The sequence below is a fragment of the Peromyscus eremicus genome, chromosome 23, assembly GCF_949786415.1.
Source record: "Peromyscus eremicus chromosome 23, PerEre_H2_v1, whole genome shotgun sequence".
In the NCBI taxonomy this organism is placed as follows: Eukaryota; Metazoa; Chordata; class Mammalia; order Rodentia; family Cricetidae; genus Peromyscus; species Peromyscus eremicus.
The window spans coordinates 23,913,273-23,937,485 of record NC_081438.1 but is presented as its reverse complement, the minus strand read 5'-3'; the positions used below and the strand labels follow the sequence as shown (position 1 = coordinate 23,937,485).

Below are 24,213 nucleotides of genomic sequence, written 5' to 3'. Positions count from 1 at the left end.
GTTAGTATAGTGGCTGTGTTGATTATTTACAAAGTAAATCCTGTCTTACGGCGCCAAAGTCACACAAGTAAAGAACCTGAAGGATGGCAAAAGGTCCCTAATGTGTATTATGTTTAATGACAAGGAAAATCCCTGTCTAATGTGAAGGAAACCATTTTCAGAGGAAAAGCCCAGGGCTACAGAGATGTCTCAGCAGTTAAGAGGACCCGTATGTTGCTGACAGTCTTCCATAACTTCAGTTCTCGGGATCCAGCGTCCTCTTGTGGACTCCAAAGGCACCAGGCATGCATATGGTACACATACATTCATGAAGGCAAACACTCATACACATAAAATAAAAGTAATAAATCTTAAAAAACATAAAGGAAAAGCATGACTAGAGAAGAAACTTGGTTTTCTTTAGGGATGTGCTTCTTCTACTCTGAAGAAAGGCTTAAGAAGAATGAACCACTCGGGATGCCCGGGACAACTGTTAACCCTGTTGTATCTTTCTACATATTCTTCGGAGTTTATAAAAAAGAATAAGGAAAAAAAATACTTGTTGGGCAGTGGTGGTGCACATCTTTAATCCTAAGACTCAGGAGGCTGAGGGAGGTGGATCTCTGAGTTTGAGGACAGCCAGGGCTACACAGAGAAACCCTGTCTGGAAAAACCAAAAACAAGAAAACTTTGGTCATATTTTATAGTGTTTGACTTGACCCTTCCTGTGTCTGTGAGTTTCTGGACTCTTCTTTGTGGTGATCCCTCCGCGGCTAGAGGCAGTGGTTGGCAGCTGTCGGCTGCCATAAGTGAGCTGTGTTTGGGTGGCTCTGGAGCTGTCTGGCTGCGTAGGCCTCAGTCTTAAACATCACGCTTACCGCTGGGGCTTAGGTCGGGTGCTGTTCCCTTTGGCATAAGCAGAGAAGAGAGATGTAGGGCGTGTGCAGCGCACACTCCACAGTCTCCGCACTCAGGAGGACACTGAGGGAGAAGGATTGCCACGGAATGACTGTCCAGATCCTGTGTATGGGGATGCATGGGGGAGGGCAGAGCTTGGTAAGTTGTAGCTTGCTTTTGTGAGAGTTCTCCTTAGCTAATAAAGAGACTTTTTGGAAAAGCTGTTTCCTTATCCCATAGTTGTCTTTAAGGGTGCTGCTCCCAAACCGAGTCCTTTATGCACACGTGTGCTGCAGCCCAGCCTCTGACCCTGACTTTATTTCACTGTTTTCTTGAAGTTGCTTTAAAGTAAATTTGCTTTCTGACTCGGCTTGTGTTTTCATGGATGAGCTACCTTGACTTTTTTTTCTGTTACTGTTTTTTTTTTTTTTGTAAGGCCATACAAATATTTCTGCATGCTTTTGGTCCTTTTGACCACTCAACTGTGCACCGCCACAGACGGTAGTGCAGAGGTGAGTGTGCCACACACTCGGACAGCTGTATTATTCTGCTTCAATGTAGTAACCATTTTCGTATGTATTTCATAGCATGACAACCACTTGTTTACATGCAGATGAGAGGTGTGAGTTTGCACAGTGTTCTTCAGAGCCGTGGTGTCATCGGAAAGCTTAGGGTTGACAGTCGGTAGATGTCATTTTCCAGAGAAGACTTTTTTTTTCTTTCTTTCTTTATGGTGAAATTAATGCTGAGGGTATTGGCCGCTGCCTGAATGGAATAGGACATGTGTTCATGTAGTCGTTCCACAAACATCGGAGCTTTACATATGCCTGGTAGTGCTCCTGTCCAGTAGAATGCTTTACCTGGAGCAGGAACAGCTCATTCCCTTCACCTTGAGGCGACAGACAGGGCCACGGTGTGAAGCAGTGGTATCGGAAGGAGGCCTAACCCGGGCAGGGCGGGTGGAAGCCACTGGGGCTGCCATTGAGTTTGTGGGCATTTGACTCAGCCAGCATTTAGAATGCTTTAAACAGCGCATGCATAACCAGATAGGAAATTCCAACTTCTGGATTGGAGCCCAGGAAAAGATGAGGCACACCCCCCAGCAGCCCGACTAGGGGCTTTGTGAGCAATTGCTTTCCCGCTGAGCTGCTCCTCCTGACCCAATTAGGCCATCTTCATAAAACATGCATCGGTGTATCTTGAATTCTGAAATGGGTTTGACTGACTCAGGACTTAAGTGAGGTGGTTTTGTTTGTTTGTTAGTTTTTTTAGGCAGGCTCTCTCTATGTAGCCCTGGCTGTCCTGGAACTCACTATGTTGACCAGGCTGGCCTTGCACTCAAAGACCGCCTGTCTCTGCCTCCCAAGTCCTGGGATTAAAGGTGTGAGCTACTATATCCAGCCTAAGAAGGGACCTCTTGACACTAAAGAAAATCTGCCATGATGTTTTTCCTCAGCCTCAGTTTGAAGTAAACCGTCTTTTGAGAGGCCTAGTAGAAAGACTGAAACCCAGAGTCTGTCTTCAGTCTGAGCCCCAGTTTTTTGGGGCCAGATCTCAGCCACTGGCTAGCCTCTCTTTGTTTCTTTTTAAAATGAGACAGTGTCTAATGCTCCCAGGTTGGCCTTGAACTTACTGTGTAGCCTACCTTGAACTTCTATTCTGTGCAGGGATTACAAGTGTGTGCCATGACACCTTTTCCTCCCTGTGTTTGGAAGCCCAGACTGGCCTTGACATTCTCTTTTTCTCAAATTGAGTACAGATTACAGTCTTGTGCCACCACATCTGGCTTCAACTTTTTTTTTTTTTTTTTTTTAAAGACAGGGTTTTTGTTTGTTTGTTTGTTTGGTATTGGTGTTTTTTTTTTGGCGGGGGGAGGGGTTTCAAGACAGGGTTTCTCTGTGTAGTTCTGGTGCCTGTCCTGGATTTCGTTCTGTAGACCAGGCTGGCCTCGAATTCACAGAGATCTACCTGCCTCTGCCTCCCAAGTGCTGAGATTAAAGGTTTGTGCCACCACCACCTGGATTTTTTTTTAAAGATTAATTTTATTATGTATACAGTATTCTGCCAGCATATATGCCTACATGCCAGAAGAAGGCGCCAGATCTCATTACAGGTGGTTATTAGCCACCATGTGGTTGCTGGGAATTGAACTCAGGACCTCTGGAAGAGCAGTCAGTGCTCTTAACCTCTGAGCCATCTCTCCAGCCCCCATTGATTGATTTTTGAGATAGGATCACTTGTATTCCAGGGTGGTTTTGAATTGGTGTTCAGCTACGGATGACCTGGAATTTCTGATCTTCCTGTTTATACTTTTCTTTTTACCTTTCTGAGACAGAATCTCACTGTGGAGCCCTGTCTGGCCTGGAACTCACAGAGATCCACCTGTCTCTGCCTCCCAAGTGCTGGGATTAAAGGTGTGCGCCACTATACCTGACATTCTACACTATGTCTTTAAGATAAAGATTCTGTGAGCTACATTTGCAGACGATGTTGGAGCTGACATCTTAGCTGTGGGTCCTAACCATCTTGGGACCAGATGACAGTGGCTGTTCTTCCTTGGGCCAGGTGTCCTTGGCGTTAGTATCAGGTGCATTGAGAGACGGGATTTTACTTGCAGGTCCCTTCCATGCCATTGAAATAAGCATGAACTTCCCAAGTGTGCTGACCTGTGTGTACTCCATGCTCCCGTCCTGCTGGGTGTTTGTACGTGGTCCTGTGTCGAGGGAGTCAACATCTCTGTTCCTTTCTTTCTGGAAACTTTGTGCTATGGAGACTATTTACAGAGCCAGCTTGGTGGAGCTTTAGGAAGCTGAGGCAGGAGGATCCTGAGTCCAAAGCCCCCTTGTCTCAAGTAACAGCAACAAAAAAAGGCTGGTGTGTGCTTTAGTGGGAGAGCCCAATGCCATGGAATGTCCCAACAGAAACAAAACAAAACAAAAATCCCCAAACTAACAGTATCCAAGGGCAGGCAGTATTGACATACCCCCCCCCACCCCCCTTGTTTGAGGCCATTGGAATAATTTGTAAGCTTCCATTCGGGTTCATCTTCCTTTCCTCATAACACACCTGCATTGTTAGTAGTAGGAACAGCTACCTCCATTAAAACCTTTCTTTCTCAGAGCACTTTAATCGAGCACAACTGTGGTCATGGAAGCTTTTAGAGGAGAGAACTGGTCAGAGGGGCCGAGCAGCTGGCCTGCGGGGTGGTGCAGCTGGTGGTCGTGTGCCAAGTTCCCCTGAATGCCTAGAGTTGTCCTCGCCGCTGCACTGGGGCTCCAGCAGCTGGTTCCTGCAGTAATGAAGGTTTTCTTTCTCAAGATGACGAGTACTCCCCACCCACCAAGAGGCCAAAGAGCAACGAACCGCCCCCTCCTCCGCCAGTCCCAGAGCCCGTCAACGCTGGCAAGCGCAAAGTCAGGGAGTTCAACTTCGGTGAGGACCTGCGGGGGGTGGGGGGGTGGGGGGGGTTGGGGGATATGAGGGGGGAGGGCTAAGAGGTGGGCAGTGGGCAGCTGTGATGTAGGAGGTAGTGGATCTGTAAGCAACCGGGAGTAGATGGCATTGTGTTGGCATTTGGCGCCCCATTATTCAAAGCCCCCAAACCTACATTTATGAACTTTATCTCTCCTGGTATTCTGTTCCACTCTGTTGCCTACCGGCTACTAATTGTACCTCCAGTGGCCAGTATACTTCTCCTAAGGGACTGAGTAAAACGTTAGGGGTGAGTTAGTTGTGTGGTCCCTATTTTGAAGACCACTTCACTTTTGAAAATGTCTTTGTTTTGTCTGTCCTGGGGTAGACCCCAGGGCTCCATCTAGGCCAGTGCTCTCCCAGCACTGAACCCCACCCCGGCCTTGATGAAGGCAGCTGGATCTCCCACATTGGTTTTGTTGCATCTACTGGCTCTATCGGGATTTTGTGTGTGTGTGAGTTTGTTGAATGTCTCCAGTGTGGGGGAAGTTGCAGCTACTCCCTATATGTGGCCTTGCTTCTCCACAGCTGGCATGCTTCAGGGGGTGCCCCCCAGGACCCCTGGAGGCCTCTCTTTGCTGCAGTTTTGCGGTGCTCAATTGGACTGGTCTTTTCCAATCACCCTTCTTTAAGAAGTTTAAAATCTACAAAGGCAGTCTGTAGACGGTTCTAAAAATAAGTTTCAAATGTCCCTCAGCCTCCAACGGCTTCTAAGAGGCACAGAAAAGGGGACACACTTGAGAAGTCAGGGAGAAGCAGCCTGGGATGGGCTGACAGGCAGGTTGTCTGCTGTTGAGAGCGCCCAGTGCCAAGCCGCCCTTGTCCTGAAAATCGCCTCCTCTCGTTTGCAGAGAAATGGAACGCGCGCATCACTGACCTACGGAAACAAGTTGAAGAACTGTTTGAAAGAAAATATGGTATGTCTGCAGAGTCGTCCTCTCAGGCCATTGCTCAGATCAGCCAGGCACGTCTGCCGGGAATTATGTCTTCCTCACATCTGTCTCTTAGAAGGGCATATTAGAAACCTAAGTTTCCATTAAGTGGAGGTAAAGCACACACACACACACACAAACACTTCATGCTCTAGGGTTTTTTTTGTCTTTGTTTTTTGTTTTTTGAGGCAGACTCTGACTATGGGGCCTGATTATCAGAATTCACGATGAAGACCAGCGTGGCATCCAATTCACAGAGATCTACCTACCTCTACCTCTAGAGTGGTGGGATTAAAGGTGTGAGCCTGGCTCAGATCCATACAGATTCAAATTTTGTTGATCTTGGCACTTGGAAACTTTTAAGACAGGGTTTCTCTGTGTAGCTCTGGCTCTCCTAGATAGAACTTGCTCTGTCAACCAGGCTGGCCTTGAACTCACAGAGAACCCCCTGCCTCTGCCTCCTGAGTGCTGGGATTAAAGGTCTGCGCCACCGCTGCCCAGGAACCTTTTTTAAAAAATGATTTATTTATTTTTATTTAGCTTTATCAGTGTTTTGAGTGCAGGTATGTTCTGTACCCCCATGTGCCTGGTACAGAGATGGTTGTGAGCTGCCATATGCACACTAGGAACTGAACCTCTGCAAGAGCAGCAGATGCTCTTGACCACTGAGCTATCACTTCAGCCCCCAACGTGTATTTCGTCACTGTGGCTGAGAACTACAGTGAAAGTCTAGAGTTACAGTCTAATGAATTTGCTAAATGTTACGTATTTTCCTTTATTCCCTTTATGGCTCCCTTAGTTAGGAAACACAGACACAGTCTATGTAAAAGCAGTGAGGTCCAGCAGGCAGGGCATGGCTAGGCCTGGGTGCCATGTCTTCATGCTCCTGGCCTCCTCTTCTGAGTAGACATCTGGTAAGACGGCACAGTCCTTGCAGGATGCCGGCTGGTAGATGGTCTGTGCTCAGACTTTGTGTTTTCATATTTTAATTAGCCCTGTTCTGCACTAGAGTAGTGTAGTATGACGACAGATCCCTGCCCTGTGCTCCTCAGCCATGGAGAACCAAGGCTGCTGTTGAGACTAATGGATTGGATTGTTTTGTTTGCTTGGGATAAGATCTCACCAGGCACAGGCTGGCATAGAACTCACAGTGATCCCCCTGCCTCCTGGGTGGTGGAATCACCACCAAGCCCATCAAGATTCTTTTGTATATAAGGAAATAAATGTGTGCCAACTGCTATGAAATGATCATAACAATCTTTATGTTTTAAGAATTGAAAGCAGCTTGGGTGGTAATTGGCTGAGGAAGAGGAATTCTCACTGTGTTCTATAACCTGGTGTGTGGGCTCAGGGGATTAGTGAGTTTGTGATTAGTGTCGAGCTGAACCACTGACACATATCATACTTGCAACTTTAATGCACATGGTAATGTTTATTGGGTGCACTCGTACCCAAAACAGCAGCGACAGTGATGCTGGGGTGACGGGGACCCGGTGTATTTGGTGACCGAGTCCTCCCGGCTGTGACACTTCTGTAACTGTTGCATCATTTTACCCTGGGGTAAAGAGGTGTTATCGAACTTGTGCAGATCAAGAATATCTTCCTTCCTGTTACTTAATTTAGAAGTTTAGTCGTGAATAACGAGTGCTTATGTTCTAAAGACTTAGCAGTTCCATTTGTACCATGCACACTAACCGTGGTGGTTTGGGCTTACAGGGCTCAGGAGGACAAAGCAGCATTGCATGTTCGGGTGACATTGTGTTCTGGAGTTTGCGCAGACCTTGTCTTGTACTGATGGTCCCTTTCTCTTTTCATCCTAAAGCTCAAGCTATAAAAGCCAAAGGTCCGGTGACGATCCCATACCCTCTCTTCCAGTCCCATGTTGAAGATCTTTATGTAGAAGGGCTTCCCGAAGGGATTCCTTTCAGAAGGCCATCGACATACGGCATTCCTCGCCTTGAGAGGATATTGCTGGCAAAGGAGAGGATCCGCTTTGTGATTAAGAAGTAAGACGCGTGCACTTGTATGGGGCTCTTGTCTGATTTGGTTGGTGCATTTTTTTTTTTTTTTAACTACTGGCAGATACTCATTAATCAAGGACTGTATTTTAAAGCTCGGATGATTGTGTGTCTCTTTATGTCCCACTCTGTTCCTTTTTCTTGTGTTTGTATGTGTGGTATGTGTGTGTTGGTGGTACGTATTTGCATATGTGTGTGCTGGTGTGTGTGTGGGGGCCTTGAGGTTAATATCGGGGTGGATTGCTCTTCCACCTTCTTCTTTTGAGACAGGTCAAACCCAGGGTTCCTCATTGGACTTGTCTGTTTAACCTATATCCCTCTAGGGATTACATCTCTGCTCTCTGAGGCTGGAATTACAGGTGGGCCACTGTGCCTACCTGACATCTGTTGAGTGCTGAGGATCTGAGCTCTGGTCTTCTTGCCTGCGGGGAAAGCGCTTTACTGAGCCGTCTGTCTGCCCAGCAGCCTGACTTCACCTTAGATTGTGTGTATACATGACTGGGGTTGGCTCCTGCCCACCCGGTCGGCCTGCGGTCATCCCTTTCCCTCACTGTTTTCACACTGAGGAGAGTGACCACAGCATCTGTGTATTGCTTTTAAGTCTGGAAAGTTGAAAGCACACGTGAGCCTGAGATTGGAACGTTAAGATAAGCAAAGCTGGTAGAAGAGTGAAAAGGAAAATGAGGCAAAATGTTGGGGTAATGAAAGCTTTTCAGGTGCCTGCTCCGAAGAACTTTCTCCCTCCCGGAGTCTAGGGAAGGTGCTACTGGGGGGGGGGGGCGGGGGGGGGGACGACAACGAATAAATCTACCTACGTGTGCTCTTTCAGTCCGTCCACTATATGTTCTAAGCAAGCTTCTGATCTCTCTGCTGTTCTCTCTTTTTCTTCTGCTTCTCTAAATCTACAGCTTCTTTTCAGCTCTCTCTCTTAGCTCCTCTCTTGCCTGACTATCCGTACATCTCTAACAGGAGACTCCTTGTCATCCTGAGAAAAATTTCAAAACCCTCAAGGCCATCGCACATTCCTAGAATAGAAGATAAGGAGCAGAGCCATTACCATGGTAACGCAAGGTTCCAAGGTCTCAGGACCAGAGGGAGGGGGCGCAGTGCCCAGTGAGACAAACTCTGGGACCTAGCTTTTTATCAGCAGACTTGGCAAGCGAGGAATTGGCAGGCTTTTCCTCGGGTGTTTTGTGTTAGTTTCCTGGGTAGACATCTGCGACTCTGACCTTGAGCATACTGTAAAGTTTTAAACTTATGATCTATTTACAAAGGCCTTTAGTCTAGTTTGAACTTGCTGTGAGGTAAAAATGAGCTAAATGCATGCAGTTTGTGTTAGACTCAGGAGAGATTATTATTTTCTGTGTTAGTCTGAGCACAAGGAACGAAGCAGGCTTTAAGTGTCTACAGTCTCATGGGACGATGGATCTGGCTATGAAGCATGTCCTAGTATATTACTAAATATCCAAATTATACAGGTAAATGAAAAATCATCTTCCTGACCACCCACAGATTTATGTGCCCATAAGATTGAGATGTAGGGCCGGGCAGTGGTGGCGCACGCCTTTGATCCCAGCACTCGGGAGGCAGAGGCAGGCGGATCTCTGTGAGTTCGAGGCCAGCCTGGTCTACAGAGCAAGTTCTATCTAGGAGAGCCAGAGCTACACAGAAAACCCTGTGTCGGAAAAAAAAAGATTGAGATGTAATCATGAGATTACATGTATACATTTTATGAAAATGCATGGTAATGGGGAGATGTCATAGCTGTACTTGCACAAGAAGTTTACAAGAAGAAACAGCCAGTTCATTCAAAAGGCAATAACTCCAACACACCTTGCCTGATGGCTTAGTCCTCTACCAGAACCCTCGGTTCTGATAGGTTGGCCCTTTGAACACTAGTTGTCACCTACTGTATACTCCCATGGCCTTTTGCTACCAGCAGCTCTCAATATCGGACCCCCTTCGCACTAATTAGAAAAGTGTATGAGGACGGCTCCTTCGCTGTTTGCTAATCAAGTGCAGCCACCAGAGGTGATGGTGGTGGTGAATCGCCCCTCTTAAAATGTCAGCCACCCGTACAATGCCATAGTTCCTTTTTCCTTCTTTGTTTTTTACATTATTTTTCTATGTTTATGCATGCTTGTGCATGCATGTACATGTGGAGGTCCAAGAATGTCAGGAGTCAGTTCTCTTCCCACTGGGTGCATTTTCATGGATCAAACCCAGGTTGTCGTGCTTGGCAGTATGTGCAGAAGTCATCTTGCTGACCCCACTTCCATATTTCTTGACTGAGATTGCAGAGTAAAGTGTAAAGATCTGGGAGGGCGTTTTGTAAAGTGATAGCACCAAATGAAGATGGAGGAACCCTTCTGTATCCATGAAACAGTATGTGCACTTTGAAGGCGTAGCTGGAATGTAGTCCAGGAAACTAAAATACAGCAGCAACCCTGCATTTCAGATGTGAGGGCTGGAAGACTGTCAGTCTAGTGAGTAGGTCTGAAAAAGTGTGCCAGGGCAAGGGAAGGAAGTCATGTTTCTGTAACATGGACCTTTAGTTTCACCATTCAAGAGGCAGAGGCAAGAGGATCTTTATGAGTTTGAAGCCGTTCTGGTCTGGCCAGGGAGGCCTACATAGCTAGACCTTGTTTCAAAAAACAGGAGAAAAATGAAATATTAAAAGTTTGTGACAATTGTTTTACAAGATTGAAAAAGTCTTTACTTTCTACAGTACTGGGCAGTGTGAGTGAGGGGTCAGAGTTCACAGGGGTCAGTGTCCCTGTCTACAGTACTGGGCAGTGTGAGTGAGGGGTCAGAGTTCACAGGGGTCAGTGTCCCTGTCTACAGTACTGGGCAGTGTGAGTGAGGGGTCAGAGTTCACAGGGGTCAGTGTCCCTGTCTACAGTAATGGGCTGTGTGAGTGAGGGGTCAGAGTTCACAGGGGTCAGTGTCCTTGTCTATAGTACTGGCTGTGTGAGTGAGGGAGTCACAGTTCACAGGGGTCAGTGTCACTGTCTACAGTACTGGCTGTGTGAGTGAGGAGGTCACAGTTCACAGGGAGTTGGTGTCCTGAGTATCTAGGAAAAGCTTACCTGCTTCACCTGTCCATTCCTAGAATTAGCAAGCGCTTTCCAGCACAGCCCACCATCATTCGGCGTCGTGTCCACTGACCCTCGCCTGACTTCCCTCTCTTCCTCACGCCTCAGGTTGTTCAAATAGTCCTCCTGCTCTCCACTCCAGTAAAGAGCTCCTTGGGACTGTGTGAATTAGGGTTTGTTTGGTGGGCCGTTTGATTGTTCAGAAAAATACAATGTGTCTCTTGCCTTGCACCTACAAATGTTAAATATATGCAGAGCTTAAAAGAAAGTTTATAGATGTGTGGAAGAACATATTTTTGAATATAATATAAAGTTAAAATATTTCTGGCATGTGCGCACAGAGGCTCCATGAAGCATGTTCCAAGACAGCTGGCATTTAATGCTCTGTGGAAACCTGTGTAGTTCAGTGTAACTGTGCTGGGGTACAGGCAGTCTTGACGACTGAATGCTCTGTGTATGCTCTGTTTGCTCCCTGCTGGATACCGTCCGGCAGGTACTGACCATTGAACTCTTGCCTTTCAGACACGAGCTTCTGAACTCCACACGGGAAGACTTACAGCTTGATAAGCCGGCATCAGGAGGTGGGTGTCTAGCCTCTGTTACTCCCGGCAGTGCGCATGGCAGTCGTGACCACTCGGGGCAATATAGCCTCCTCTGTAGGTTGCTGTCCTCACAAAGGAATAGGCCTTTGGGTGGTGGCGCATGTCCTGACTTAGGAGGCAGAGGCAGGCAGATCTCTGTGAGTTCGAGGCCAGCCTGGTCTACAGAGCGAGTTTCAGAGCAGGCTCCAAAGCTACACAGAGAAACCCTGTTAGAAGAAGAAGAAGAAGAAATAGGCCTTTGACTAGCAACTGTGAGTTGTTACAGTATTGGAGACTATGGGGGTCCAGCCCCTCGATAGTCTCCTCCCAGGGCCCGGGAAGAATCTACAACCAGCTGATAATTAATCTTTGATAAAAAGAAATGAATCTATGTACATGAAACTCCTTAGTCCATACACTTTATTATTCTGTATCAGTTCTCTCTCTACACAGCTTCTGTTCTGCTCTCGTGCCTAGCTCCTTTCTTGCCTGATTTCTCTCTACATTAATCTGCGGTCCCCTCTAAGTTCTATCTTAATTCTCTCATATTAGTTCCGCCCCTTCTAGGTTCTCATCCATCTAGTTCTTTCCCAACTCAGCTCCGCTCCCATCTCCTTCTTCCTCATCTTGTTCTTCCCCATCTGGCTCTTTCTCATCTTCCGTCTCGTTCCTCTAGTCCTCTCTTCTAGTCCTTCAATCTAGTTCTTCCCATCTTGTCCGTTCCTTCCCAGCTCTTACCCTTCTAGTTCTTCCGTTCTCTTTTCTATTCTCCATCTCATCCTCAAGTTGTATCCTCTAATCCTCCTCCAAGTCTCCTGTATACCCCTCAGTTCTCCTCAAGTCTCTAGGGTATTCAGGGATTGGTTAAGGGAGGAGGTCACCTGAGAGCTAAGGGTCGGTTAGTATATCAAGAAGGGGGTCTATGTGCTCAGTCTACATTCCTAGAAGAAGGTAGGTAAGAAGTTAGGAGTCGCCGGGCGGTGGTGGCGCACGCCTTTAATCCCAGCACTCGGGAGGCAGAGCCAGGCGGATCTCTGTGAGTTCGAGGCCGGCCTAGGCTAGGCTACCAAGTGAGTTCCAGGAAAGGCGCAAAGCTACACAGAGAAACCCTGTCTCGAAAAACCAAAAAAAAAAAAAAAAAAAAAAAAAAGAAGTTAGGAGTCTATAATGTTAGTAATAGGAAAGGAGGGTCTCAGATAGCACAAGAAATAAAGCTATCCGCCTGACAGGGAACAGGCGTAGTTTCCACGTAGATCAGGAGATTGCTTGGCCTTGGATGCTTGATAGGTATTTTAGATAAATACACTGTTAGGAGTTCTTGGAAGCATGCATAGCATTACAAGAAAATCACTGTAGGAACCAGCTAGTATATATATAAAAGCTAAAATATCACCAAGACTTCTAAAGCCATGGCTTGACCTTTGGAAGACTTTTCCAAGTAGTAGCTTTTGTGATAGTAGCTGAATTACATTACATTTTCCTGTGGCTTGCAGCATTCCAGAACATGCATTCCAGAACCTGAGTACCCCATAGAAGAGTCATACTTATTCTATAGCCACAGATAGATGGGTAGACTGTGCTCTAAAACTAGAGTGCTAAAACTTCTCTGTTGCTGTGATAACACTGACCAACAGGACTTGGGGAGGAGAGGGTTTATTTGACTTACAGGTTACAGTTCATCACCACAAGGGAAGCCAGGGCAGGAGCTCAAACAGGAAGCTAGAGGCAGGAACTGAAGCAGAGCCTATGGAGGAATGCTGCTTACTGGATTGCTCAGCTAGCCCTTACACAGCCTAGGCCCCCTTGTCCAGGGATGTAGCACCGCCCACAGTGGACTGGGCACTCCCACATCAATCAGCAGTCAAGAAAATGACCCACATAGCCCCATAGGCCAGTCTGGAAATATTCCTCAAATTAAGATTACCTCTTTCACCCAGGCGTGGTTGCGCACACCTTTAATTCCAGCACAGGAGGCAGAGGCTAGCATGGTCTCCAGAACAAGCTCCAGGATAGCCAGGGCTACACAGAGAAACCTGGGAGATAAACAAAAAAAAAAAAGTTCCCTTTACCTGGGCATGTCTACTTTTAGGTCAAGTCATGGAAAGCTGTGACACATAGACAGATAACTACCGCAGTTTTGGACAGACCTGCACAGGTGGCATGGTGGGTCATGCTTTTAATCCCAGCACTTGGGAGGTAGAACAGGCTGGGCTTCTCGGCAAGTTCCAGGCCAGCGGGGCTAACGGCTACTGTTTCAGAAATACATGAGCCAGAAAGTGTACTGTGTGCTGGGTGTGGTGGTGGCGCACGCCTTTAATCCCAGCACTCGGGAGGCAGAGCCAGGCGCATCTCTGTGAGTTCGAGGCCAGCCTGGTCTACAGAGCGAGATCCAGGAAAGGTGCAAAGCTACACAGAGAAACCCTGTCTCGGAAAAAAAAAGAAAAGAAAAAGAAAGAAAGAAAAGAAAAAAAAGTGTATTATAAAGTCTACATTTGTCAGTTGGATAAGGGGTCATTAACTGTATCTAATTCAGGACATAGAAAGGTTATCTTTTTAGAACATGGAGCCATGAATACTGTCATGTGGTTTTGAAGGAAAGAGGTCATACTTTGTCTTGTGTTCCTCTGGATGGAGTAGGAGTTGCCCCATGAAGATTAATAAATATTTCCTGAAGCTTTTGAGATAACTTCTGTCAGAGAATGGGAGAAAAATTAACTTAGGGTGTTCTCATAACGTTTGACAACCTAAGTAAGTAAAAGCTGTTGAACTGAGGAAGCTCTGCTGTCCCCTCACAGTGAAGGAAGAGTGGTATGCACGCATCACCAAGCTGAGGAAAATGGTCGACCAGCTCTTCTGCAAGAAATTCGGTGAGTATGCTTTTCCCCCAAACCAAACGTTACAGAGCGACTGCTATGAAATGATATATGACAGGGTTGGGGATTTAGCTCGGTGGTAGAGCGCTTGCCTAGCAAGCACAAGGCCCTGGGTTCGGTCCTCAGCTCCAAAAGAAAAAGAAAAAAAAAAAAGAAATAATATATGTGAGTTTATGTGACTTTGTGTGAGGCTGTGGGTGCCCACAGATGCCAGAAAAGGGTGTCGGAGCTCCTAGAACTGGAGTTACAGGCAGTTTTGAGCTGTCTCATTTGAACGCGCGTCCTCTGGAAGAACCACAAGCACTCTGAACTGCTGAGCCATCTTCTCAACAGCCCCAGATGGGTTTGTTTGTTTGTTTGTTTGTTTGTTTGTTTGTTTGTTTTAAGGGTTGTTTCATTTTAGGGATGAAATGAGATGATTTGACTTAACCTCGTGTTTTCCTGTTGCTTTTAGTGAAAAATAAGTATAAGTTTTAAAGCTATATGCCTTTAATTCCAGCACTCAGGAGGCAGAGGCAGGGGGATCTGTGAGTTTGAGGCCAGCCTGGTCTACAGAGTGAGTTCCAGGACAGTCAGGGCTACACAGACAGAGATAACCTGTCTCAAAAAACCAAACCCTCCACCCCCAAAAAAGACTATATAGAAGACAGCAGAATAAACCCTCAGTATATCCTATTTCTTTTTCTCTTTGGGCTGGGGTGGATTTGATCCTGCACACCCTGGGCAAGTGCTTTATCTCATGCTGGCCAGTGTCAGGCAGGTCCTTCATTGTGAGCCACACCCCAGCCCTGAATAATTGCTTCGTACAGTCTCTTGTATGCAGTGTAGCTATGGGACCGTTTGGGTTCGTTTCTCTTCGGATCCCATGTCACTGTGTTTTATGAAGTGAGAAGGGCATCAGGGCCAGGACATGCAACTGTCCACTGGCTCCTAAAGAGTCACTGTGATCAGGTTCTATGTTATCTTGGTTTTTGCTGTTTATTTATGTTGTTTTGCGACAGTCTCACTGTGCAGATGGTATGTAGACCAGGCTGGCTGCAGACTCACAGAGATCCACCTGCATTTGCCTCTGAGTGCTGAGATTTAGAGGCACAGTTTACCATCTTGGGTTCAGAGCTTGGTGCATACTAGGCAAGTACTCTCCCACATCCTCAGAACCCACGTTTTGGGTGATGGTTTGTTTTGTTTTGTTTTGTTTATTGTTGTTTTGAGGCAAAATGTAGCCTTTGCTGGCCTCAAATTTGCTCTATCCCAAGCTGGCCTTAAACTAAAGGTGTGAGCCACCATGGTTTCCTTTGAGTCCTACACATTTGGACACATGTATTTGGTTTGTTAACATTGCAGTGCCTTAAAAAAGAAAGAAATCGGGGTTGGGGATTTAGCTCAGTGGTAGAGTACTTGCCTAGCAAGCGCAAGGCCCTGGGTTCGGTCCTCAGCTCCGGAGGGGGGAAAAAAGAAAGAAAGAAATCTTATGTATAGGTGTCTGTCTACCTGTGTGTCTGTTTCTCACTGCAAAGTCTGGTGTCCATGGAGACCAGAAGAGGCCTTGAATCCCCTGGAACTGCAGTGACAGGTGCTTGTGAGCTGCCGTGTGGGTGCTGGGGACCTCACCCAGGTTCTCTGCAAAGGCACCTGGTGCTCTCACTGCTGGGCCATCCCTCCAGCCCCCCAAATGTCCTTTGTTACTGTTCTCTGCATTAGGAACAAATCAAGTTTCTTTTGGGAAAGGGAATTTTATTTTTTCTACTCCACTGGGGTAGTGGCTGGGTTGTAACTAAATAAATACCATCCACCGACAAGTCCGAGTTTGAGGCTTCTCATCCTCATCAGTTTCCCAGCTGTTCACGTGAGTCGGGTCTCAGCAGTATCTTCCTTCCCATCTGGGTATAAATCAGTCAGGGAACAGTAAAGAATCCCCCCTTCGTGCGTGTGCCGTCAGTACTTTCCTAGACATTTAGCAACCTGGGTCAAGTGATGGTCTTGTTTGTTGTTGGGCCTGTCCCCATTGTGTCATTGTGGTCTGCCTGTAGGAGAGACACGTGGTTCTGAGTGTCTGGCACCCTGGGAGTATTGCTGGTGTTGGCGGCTGCCGACTTCACCCAAGGAGTGGGAAGGAAGGAAGAGGGGGGAAGGAGAAGTGGCCGGTGGGAGATGGCTGGACTTTGTCAGACCTCTGAGGAAACAGACTCGGGGGCTAAGGGCTGGCTCTTTGTAAGGTGTTTGCTTGGCGGGCCTGAGGCCCTGGCTTTGAGCCCCAATACTACAAAATAATTTTAGAAAACTTTTTTTTGTTTTGTTTTTTGGTTTTGGTTTTGGTTTTGGTTTTGGTTTTTCGAGACAGGGTTTCTCTGTGTACTTTTGGAGCCTGTCCTGGCTCTCGCTCTGTAGCCCAGGCTGGCCTCAAACTCACAGAGATCCGCCTGGCTCTGCCTCCCAAGAGTGCTGGGATTAAAGGTGTGTGCCATCACCACCTGGCTAGAAAACTTAAAGAGGGAAAGTAGGTAATTAAGAGGGTTGACAGTGTGGTTCAGTTAGTAAAAATGCTTGCTTGGTATACATGAAACCCAGAATTTTATTGCCAGCGACCACCATCCAAAAAAGAGCTGTACTGGGCTCGGTGGGTAGCATTTTTGGTGGATCTGGAAATGTGACTGTTGGGAGCTGACTCAGCGGCTTTCGGTGCCCTTTCTGAGGTTCCTAAGGCAGGAGGGGACTCGACCTCACTGTTTTCATTCAGGAGCTTGCTCCACTTTCTCCAGCACCCACCGCCTGTCACCGGCGTCTGCACATTCCTGTGCATTCCTGTGTATGGTGCAGACAGCTCAGGAGGGAGGTGACCCTGCCCGGCCCCACCTTGGGAGCATTGGTTCCTGTCAGGCAGTGGGCAGGACTTCCTGATCCATGAGCAGACTAAGCGGGGTGGGGCTTGGAGGGTAATACTAGACAGCTGGAGAGCTCACTGACCAGTAGGCAAGGTCCTTGACCTTTGCCCTTTCTTTCCTTTTATTCTCTATTGAGACAGGGTCTCATTCTGTAGCCCAGGCTGGCCTCAGACTCACAGCACTCCCTCTGGCTCTGTGAGTGCTGAGATTAAAGGCCTTTGCCACTACAGCCAGCCACCACCTTTTTTCTCTTACGTGCTGTCAATCAAACATGATTTTAATTCATAAAAAGCCTGTTAAAATTAGGTGTCGAGATTGTCTTCCCTAGCAGATACAATAGTTGTAGATCTGAACTGTGGCCTTTTTTTTTTTTTTTAAATGTATGATTGCTTTGTCTGCATGTACTCTGGTACACCAGAAGAGGGCACCAGATTCCATTACAGATGGTTGTGAGCCACCATGTCGTTGCTGGGAATTGAACTCAGGGCTTCTGGAAGAGCGGCCAGTGCTCTTAACCACTGAGCCATCCCTCCATCCCTGAACTGTGGCCGTTTTCTGACCCTTTGGGCATATTCCTTTTACTGCTGTGGTGGTGATGACCTCGTATGTGGTTTTTCTAACACTAGAGCCCTTCAGATTTGGTGTTGCTGATACAAAGGGAGAATTAAGACAGAGTGAGTTGGGAGGATAGTTCAGTTGTCAAAGTGCTTGTCTCAAAGGTGTGAGCTCTAGGACCCACGGTAAAGGAAAGTGGACGTGGTGGTGGGTGCCCTCGTATCATCAGGGTGGGGAGGTGCCGACAGGAGGGTCCCTGGAGCTTGCTGGCCAGCCAGCCCAGCCTACACGGAAAGCTTCAGGCTCACCAAGAAGAGAGCAAGCCTGTCTCAGAGACACAGGTCGGCAGCTCCTGAGGAACTACACTCCGGACTAACCTTTGTCTTCCACATATATGCGCGTGTGCACAAACACGTCCTCGCCTACTTGGACAGAGGAGTTAGGACAAAGACCTTAAATGTGAAAGGAAAGTCCCTCCGAGAACAAAGCAACTCAGGCTAGTTGTGAGCCCCGGATGATCACTGGATGGATGATGCAGGGGTCACCTACAGGTCCAGGTGCCATCTGTCTGCTGGCTTGCTGCCAGTTGTGGAATATTTCTTTTGAGAGCTGTTTGGATGTAGTTTCAGACTAGAGATCAGTAAATGCATTAACCCCCTCCCTCCTTCCCATACAGGGTTGGGGTCTCTCTCTCTCTCTCCGTCTCCCTCTCTCCCTGCTGCTGCTCAGGTGACCCTGGAACTCCATATCCCCCAGCCTCAGCCTCCTGCGTGCTGGATCCCAGGCTCACACCCCGGGCTGGCTCTTCTGTGTTTGAGTGCGGTGTTTGAGCTTTGCTCTGGGGTGTTCCTTGTCTGTGACTTCCGCCTGCGTCTCCTGACTTGCTCTCCTTTTCCACAGCGGAGGCCTTGGGGAGCACCGAAGCCAAGGCTGTACCTTACCAAAAATTTGAGGCCCACCCCAATGACCTCTACGTGGAAGGGCTTCCAGAAAACATTCCTTTTAGAAGCCCCTCGTGGTATGGAATCCCAAGACTGGAAAAAATCATCCAAGTGGGCAATCGGATTAAATTTGTTATCAAAAGGTAAGATTATTATCTGTGGAACGGATTTAAAATAATGTTTTTTTCTGACATCTGAAGATGGGTCTTTTCTCCTGAGTGGTTCTTTCTGTGTACACGGTAAATGCAACGTTTCATTTATGTGAGCTGATTGAGCAAATGTTTCTCTAGTACAGTACTGGGCTGTACCAAATGGGGCCCAAGAGCAGCTGTGTTGTGAGCTTAATACTCTATCAGGGCAGTGAAGAGAGAGAGAGAGCATCTGGAATGCAGGGTGGGCACGCTTCCAGGTTGTCATTGGTGTAGAGCTGAGAGCAGTGGAGGCAGAAGGGGTCAGCTGTGGCTGCACTCTGCCAGTGTGAGGAGCGGGGTGCCACCACAGGGGAGGACGGCGCACACAACGGTGTGTGTATAAAGGTCCTGAAGCAAAGTCCGCGGTGGTCCTTTGTGCTGGCTCTGTCATGTTTTTTTTTTTTTTAAAGATTTATTTATTATGTATACAGCATGTATGCCTGCAGTCCAGAAGAGGGCACCAGGTCTCATTGCAGATAGTTGTGAGCCACCATGTGGTTGCTGGGAATTGAACTCAGGACCTCTGGAAGAGCAGTCAGTGCTCTTAACCTCTGAGCCGTCTCTCCAGCACCTGACATGGTTTTATTTTTTTTTTTTTGTTTGTTTTTGATTTTTCAAGACAGGGTTTCTCTGTGTAGTTTTGGTCCCTGTCCTGGATCTCGCTCTGTAGACCAGGCTGGCCTCGAACTCATAGAGATCCACCTGTCTCTGCCCCACCCCACCCACCCCCAGTGCTGGGATTAAGACGTGCATCACCACCGCCCGGCGGCTGTGTCATGGTCACAGTGGCTGCGTTCTGAAGGGTGTGCTGCAGATGGGTGATGTGTGTAGAGATCAGCACAGAAGGCTGGCCTCACTCACTCCCAGACGCGTTGGGGTGTTAGTCAGGATGGGGTGGTAACGTGGGACAGCAGTGTTTCAGGTGTCCAGCTCCAGTAGGACAAGAGGTGGCAGGGTGAGTTGGTTTGAAGAGAAAGTGACTGGCACACATTTATTTCCACAGAGACCCCATAATCCACCTGAATTTGCCGTTTTCAGAACGGTCACCAAAACGGTTGGTTTCGCTGCCCCAGAAGGCAGAGTGGGTCATATGAAAACGTCACTGAGCATGTACGGCTGTGTGGGAGTCTGGACGCTGCTCCTCACTACTCTGACCACTAATGTTCTTAATACTTTCACAGGCCCGAACTCCTGACTCACAGTACAACAGAAGTGACTCAGCCACGGACGAATACGCCAGGTATGGTTGCCCAGAACCCGTCTGTCTGTCTATCCACCTTTCCTTCCTTTCTTCCTTCCTACTATTTTATTTATTTATTTATTTATTTATTTATTTATTTATTTATTTATTTATTTATTTATTTATTTATTTTATGCAGGGTTTCTCTGTGTAGCCCAGGCTGGCCTCGAACTCACAGAGATCCACTTGCCTCTACCTCCAGAGTGCTGGGATTAAAGACATGTGCCACCACCACCTGGCTCCTTCCTTTTATTTAAATAATTAAATATTTTGGAAAATTTTTTTTCCATATTGGTGGGAACCATGCCCAGTGCCTCGTGTATTTGGCAAGAGCTCTATGTGGAATGATGTCCCTAACACTCTTTTGCCTTTTGATTTTGAGATACACGCCCTCTAAGTTGCTCAGACTAGCCTAGAACTCACTTTGTAGCTCAGGCTGGCATTGAACCTGATTATGAGGTGGCAAAAGCCAAACCATGCCTGAGGAGTTCTCCAACACTCCACCCCTCCCGCCAGCCCTGACATTTCTACACGTCTCTTCTCTGATGTTCCCGTGCCTTGGAGGGAGTGCTACAAGCTTGTCTCCAGAGCCTTAGGCCTTTGTACCATGGCAACACAGCACCCTGCCAGCTTGACCATAGTAACCACTTTAGAAGTTTCTTATGCTGGGCAGTGGTGGCTCACTCGGGAGGCAGAGGCAGACGGATCTCCGAGTTCGAGGCCAGCCTGGTCTACAGAGCAGTTCCAGTACAGCCGGGGCTGCACAGAGAAACCCTATCTCAAAAAACAAACGAAATTCCTTAGCTGATGTTTTTATGTTTATAGGCCATGGCAGGACTTCTCACCTGTTGGAGATATGTATACCTCACCCAGGAATTTCACAGCTGAGCCTGCCCTCTGCACCCTGTGTGACAGACAGACTACCCCGTTAGGTGTGCTCACATGTATGTTAGATGCTTTGCTTCTGGTTTGAGACAGGGACTCTTTATAGCCTACACTGGCTGTAGACTTTTGGCAATCCTCCTGCCTCGTTCTCCTGAGTGCCCATGTGCTTGTCTAAATTGGTGACACCCTCAGAGAGGAGCATTACGTAATGGGAACTCTACTAACCACACTAGCTGTTAGCCACAGTTCGGTGTGGGCCTTCCCGGCACCCTCCGTGGTCCTCAGTGGCAGGTGCCTGTGGCCAACCCCGTAGAGACGGGACAGGATCAGTGATGGCAGCTCCTCTGGTTTCAGGGTGGCACCGCCATGTCCTACCTGGAGCCGGAGTCCACGGCGTCAGTCACTGGAAAGAAGGCGTCTCTTTTGTCCCTAAGTCCTGTGATTTGTGTCAGTCCTGTAAACAGCATTATTGGTTACATGCGATTTTGCTTCTTCTTTCCAGTCAAGGAAGATTGGAATGTCAGAATCACCAAGCTTCGCAAGCAGGTGGAAGAGATCTTTAATTTGAAGTTCGGTAAGTGAGGTATAGTGGTTGTGTCTTAGTTTACAGACAGTGCCGTGTTCCGAATGAATTTTAGAAGTTCAGAACGTAGTGAAGGGAGGTGGTACTGAGTTCACGCGTTAATGATTAACCAGTGGCGTTATTCATGTCTCGCTGCCTGTTTTCTCCTGTGTCACAGGGAGAGGGAGGGGCCACCGTTCTCACCTGGAGAACACATGGCTTCACCGTCCGCCTCGGCTTAGAGGCGTTGACAGTGTTCCGGAGCGCTGTGGAGAAGTGAGGGTCTCAGTTGGTTCTCCAGTCCGTCATGGAGAACAAAGGATGACGGGGAGTGGTGTACATGCAGATCGAGCACTCTTAGACACAAAATACATAAATAAATAAATCCTAAGAAAATAAAAAAAGTCGTTTTCAAAGTACTGTTTGTTTTCCTGGGTATGGTAGCTCATGCCTGTAGTCCTAACTCTTGAGAAGCTGAGGCAGGAGGACTAATATATAGTGGGCTATGTAACAAGAACCTGCCCTAAAAAAACAAAGCAAAATACTAATCTTAAAAAGAATAATGGGCCAGGCGGCGGTGGCACATGCCTTGAATCCTAGCACTCGGAAGACAGAAGCAGGCAGATCTCTGTGAGTTCGAGGCCAGCCTGGTCTAGAGAGCGAGATCCAGGACAGGAACCAAAACTACACAGTGAAACCGTGTCTAGGAAAAAAACAAAAAAAAAAAAGAATAATGGGCCGGTTGGTGGTGGCACATGCCTTTAATCCCAGCACTTGAGAGGCATAGACAGGTCTCTGTGAGTTCAAAACCAGCCTGGTCTATAAAGTGAGTTCCAGGACAACCAGGGCTACACAGAGAAACCCTGTCTCTGGGTGTGGGGGAGGGGTATAATTTAATTCACTTTTAAAATTCTAGATTTCTTGGATTTTATTTTATGTGTATGAATGTTTGATCTACATATATGTATGTGCACCACATGTGTGCCTAATGCCTGTGAATGTCAGAAGGAGGAAACAGATGCCTGGAACTGGAGTCATGGATGGTTGTGAGCTACCATGTGGGTGCTGGGAACTGAATCCCAGGTCCTCTAAAAGAGCAACAAGTGCTCTTAATTGCTTAGCTATCTTTCCAACACTGACTTTTATTATTATTATTATTATTATTATTATTATTATTATTATTATTTACTTCCATATTGTATTAAGCTAGGTCTTAACAGTGAGCGTCTGTGTGGTTAGATTGCCAGGAAGTTAGTGTGACCTGGTTGATTACAGATACCAGCAGAAGGGGCCTAGGCCTGTGTGAACTTCTGTGCTCATGAGTCCGCTTCTCTTTGTCTTTCAGCTCAAGCTCTTGGCCTCACAGAGGCAGTGAAGGTGCCCTACCCTGTATTCGAATCGAATCCGGAGTTTCTGTATGTGGAAGGGCTGCCTGAAGGGATCCCCTTCCGAAGCCCCACCTGGTTTGGGATTCCACGCCTTGAGAGGATTGTCCGTGGAAGCAATAAGATCAAGTTTGTTGTTAAAAAGTAAGCTGCCTTTGCCCCCACGGCCATGTGCCGCGGTCCCAGCCTCGCTGTGCCTCGGAGAGTTCTTGGCTAGACCCCCTGTGTGGGGGAGTGGTAACTCCTCCCACTGCCCTGCAGACTCCGGGCACATGCAGGCTCAGAACACCAAGCTTTGCCAAACTGGGCATCAAACCCAGGGCCTTGCACAATCTAGGCAAGCGCTCTGCTGCAGAGGCTCTAGCTCCTCATTGTGGGGGGATTCAAGGAGAGGGTTCTCTTGCTGAGCTGATCCCCACCTCCTCATGATAGATTCTACCATTGAACCTCTCTCAGCTAAAGCCCAGGCTGTCTCCTCTGTTTCCCCAGTTCATCAGTGATGGAGTTACGTACTTTCCTGCAGAGATTCAGTGGTTGAAGGAATTGATCTAGTGTTAGTTTGCTGTTTTTAAAGGAGTCACAGGAGCTGGGGAGGTGGCTGTCTTAGTCACTGTTCTAGTGTGGTAAAGACACTATGACCATGGCAACTCTTATAAAAGAAAGCCTTTCACTGGGGCTGGCTTACAGTTTCACGGGCTTCGTCCATGCTCATCCTGGTGGGGAGCGTGACGGCAGCCATCGAAGGCATGGTGCTGGAGAGTAGCCGCGAGCTACGTCCTCATCCACAAGCAGTGGGCCTAGTGTGGGCTTTTGAAACCTCAACAGGCACCCCCAGTAACACCCTTCTTCCAGCAGAGGCCACTGCATGGTGACTAAGCACTCAACTACATGAGCCTGTGGGGGCCATTCTTATTCACACCACCACATTCCACCCTCCGGCCCCCACAGTGTTACAACCACATCATAATGCAAAATGCGATTAGTCCAACTACAAACGTCCCCAGAGTCTTTCACCGTCCCGACACTATTTAAAAATCCCAGTGTTCAAAGTCATTCCTGAGACTCATGGCAGTCTCTTAACTGTAACCTCCTGTAAAATAAAAAGCAGATTGCGTACTTCCAATATAAAATAGCACAGGGTATACGTTGCCATTCCAAAAGGGAGCACCGTGAGGAAATGTGGACCAAAGCAAGACCAAAACCCAGCTGGGCAAACCCCAAACTCTGCGTCTCCATGTCTGATGTCAAAGCACTCTTCAGATCTCCATCTCCTTTCAGCTTTGTTGACTGCAGCACACTGCTTTCTCTTGGGCTGGTTCCACTCCCTGTTTGCAGCTCTCCTCAGCAGATATTGTTACGCTCAGATCTCTGGGGTCCCCAAAAGACCACCACAGAGACCGAATCCCATAGGTAAAAGCAAAGAGCCTTTACTTCAAGCTTGGAGGAGCTTGGTCTCTCTGTCTGTCTGACACAGAGGCGGTGAACCCAGGCAGGGTGCGGTTTTTATCATAATAGAGGTTGAGGTGAGGGGATTTCCAGGGTTCAGGACTGATTGGCTAACATTTATCTATGTGTATAGGTATAGGTGTGTGCTGGGAATGTTCGGAATATCAGGTATTTTCCCTTAGATGCTGGTCCCCTCTGGGTGGGCTCAGCTTACGGCTTTTCCTGGACCTGGGTGTTGCCTGCCAGTAAGCCTGTCACAGAAGCTGTGTCTGGGCCCCTA

General features: G+C 47.6%; 1 protein-coding gene across 9 annotated transcripts in view; it reads left to right on the top strand.

The window, feature by feature from the left end:
* The window catches only part of Gtf2i (general transcription factor IIi), a 95,410-nt gene that overhangs the window by 57,925 nt on the left and 13,272 nt on the right, over positions 1-24,213 (top strand). For all 9 annotated transcript variants that reach the window (XM_059249643.1, XM_059249642.1, XM_059249645.1 and 6 more), the window contains 9 exons: positions 4,195-4,308; positions 5,199-5,264; positions 7,102-7,285; positions 10,915-10,973; positions 13,769-13,840; positions 18,184-18,367; positions 19,597-19,655; positions 21,043-21,114; positions 22,448-22,631. In XM_059249643.1, coding sequence (XP_059105626.1) covers positions 4,195-4,308; positions 5,199-5,264; positions 7,102-7,285; positions 10,915-10,973; positions 13,769-13,840; positions 18,184-18,367; positions 19,597-19,655; positions 21,043-21,114; positions 22,448-22,631 — 994 coding nt within the window. The remainder of the gene's footprint in view (positions 1-4,194; positions 4,309-5,198; positions 5,265-7,101; positions 7,286-10,914; positions 10,974-13,768; positions 13,841-18,183; positions 18,368-19,596; positions 19,656-21,042; positions 21,115-22,447; positions 22,632-24,213) is intronic.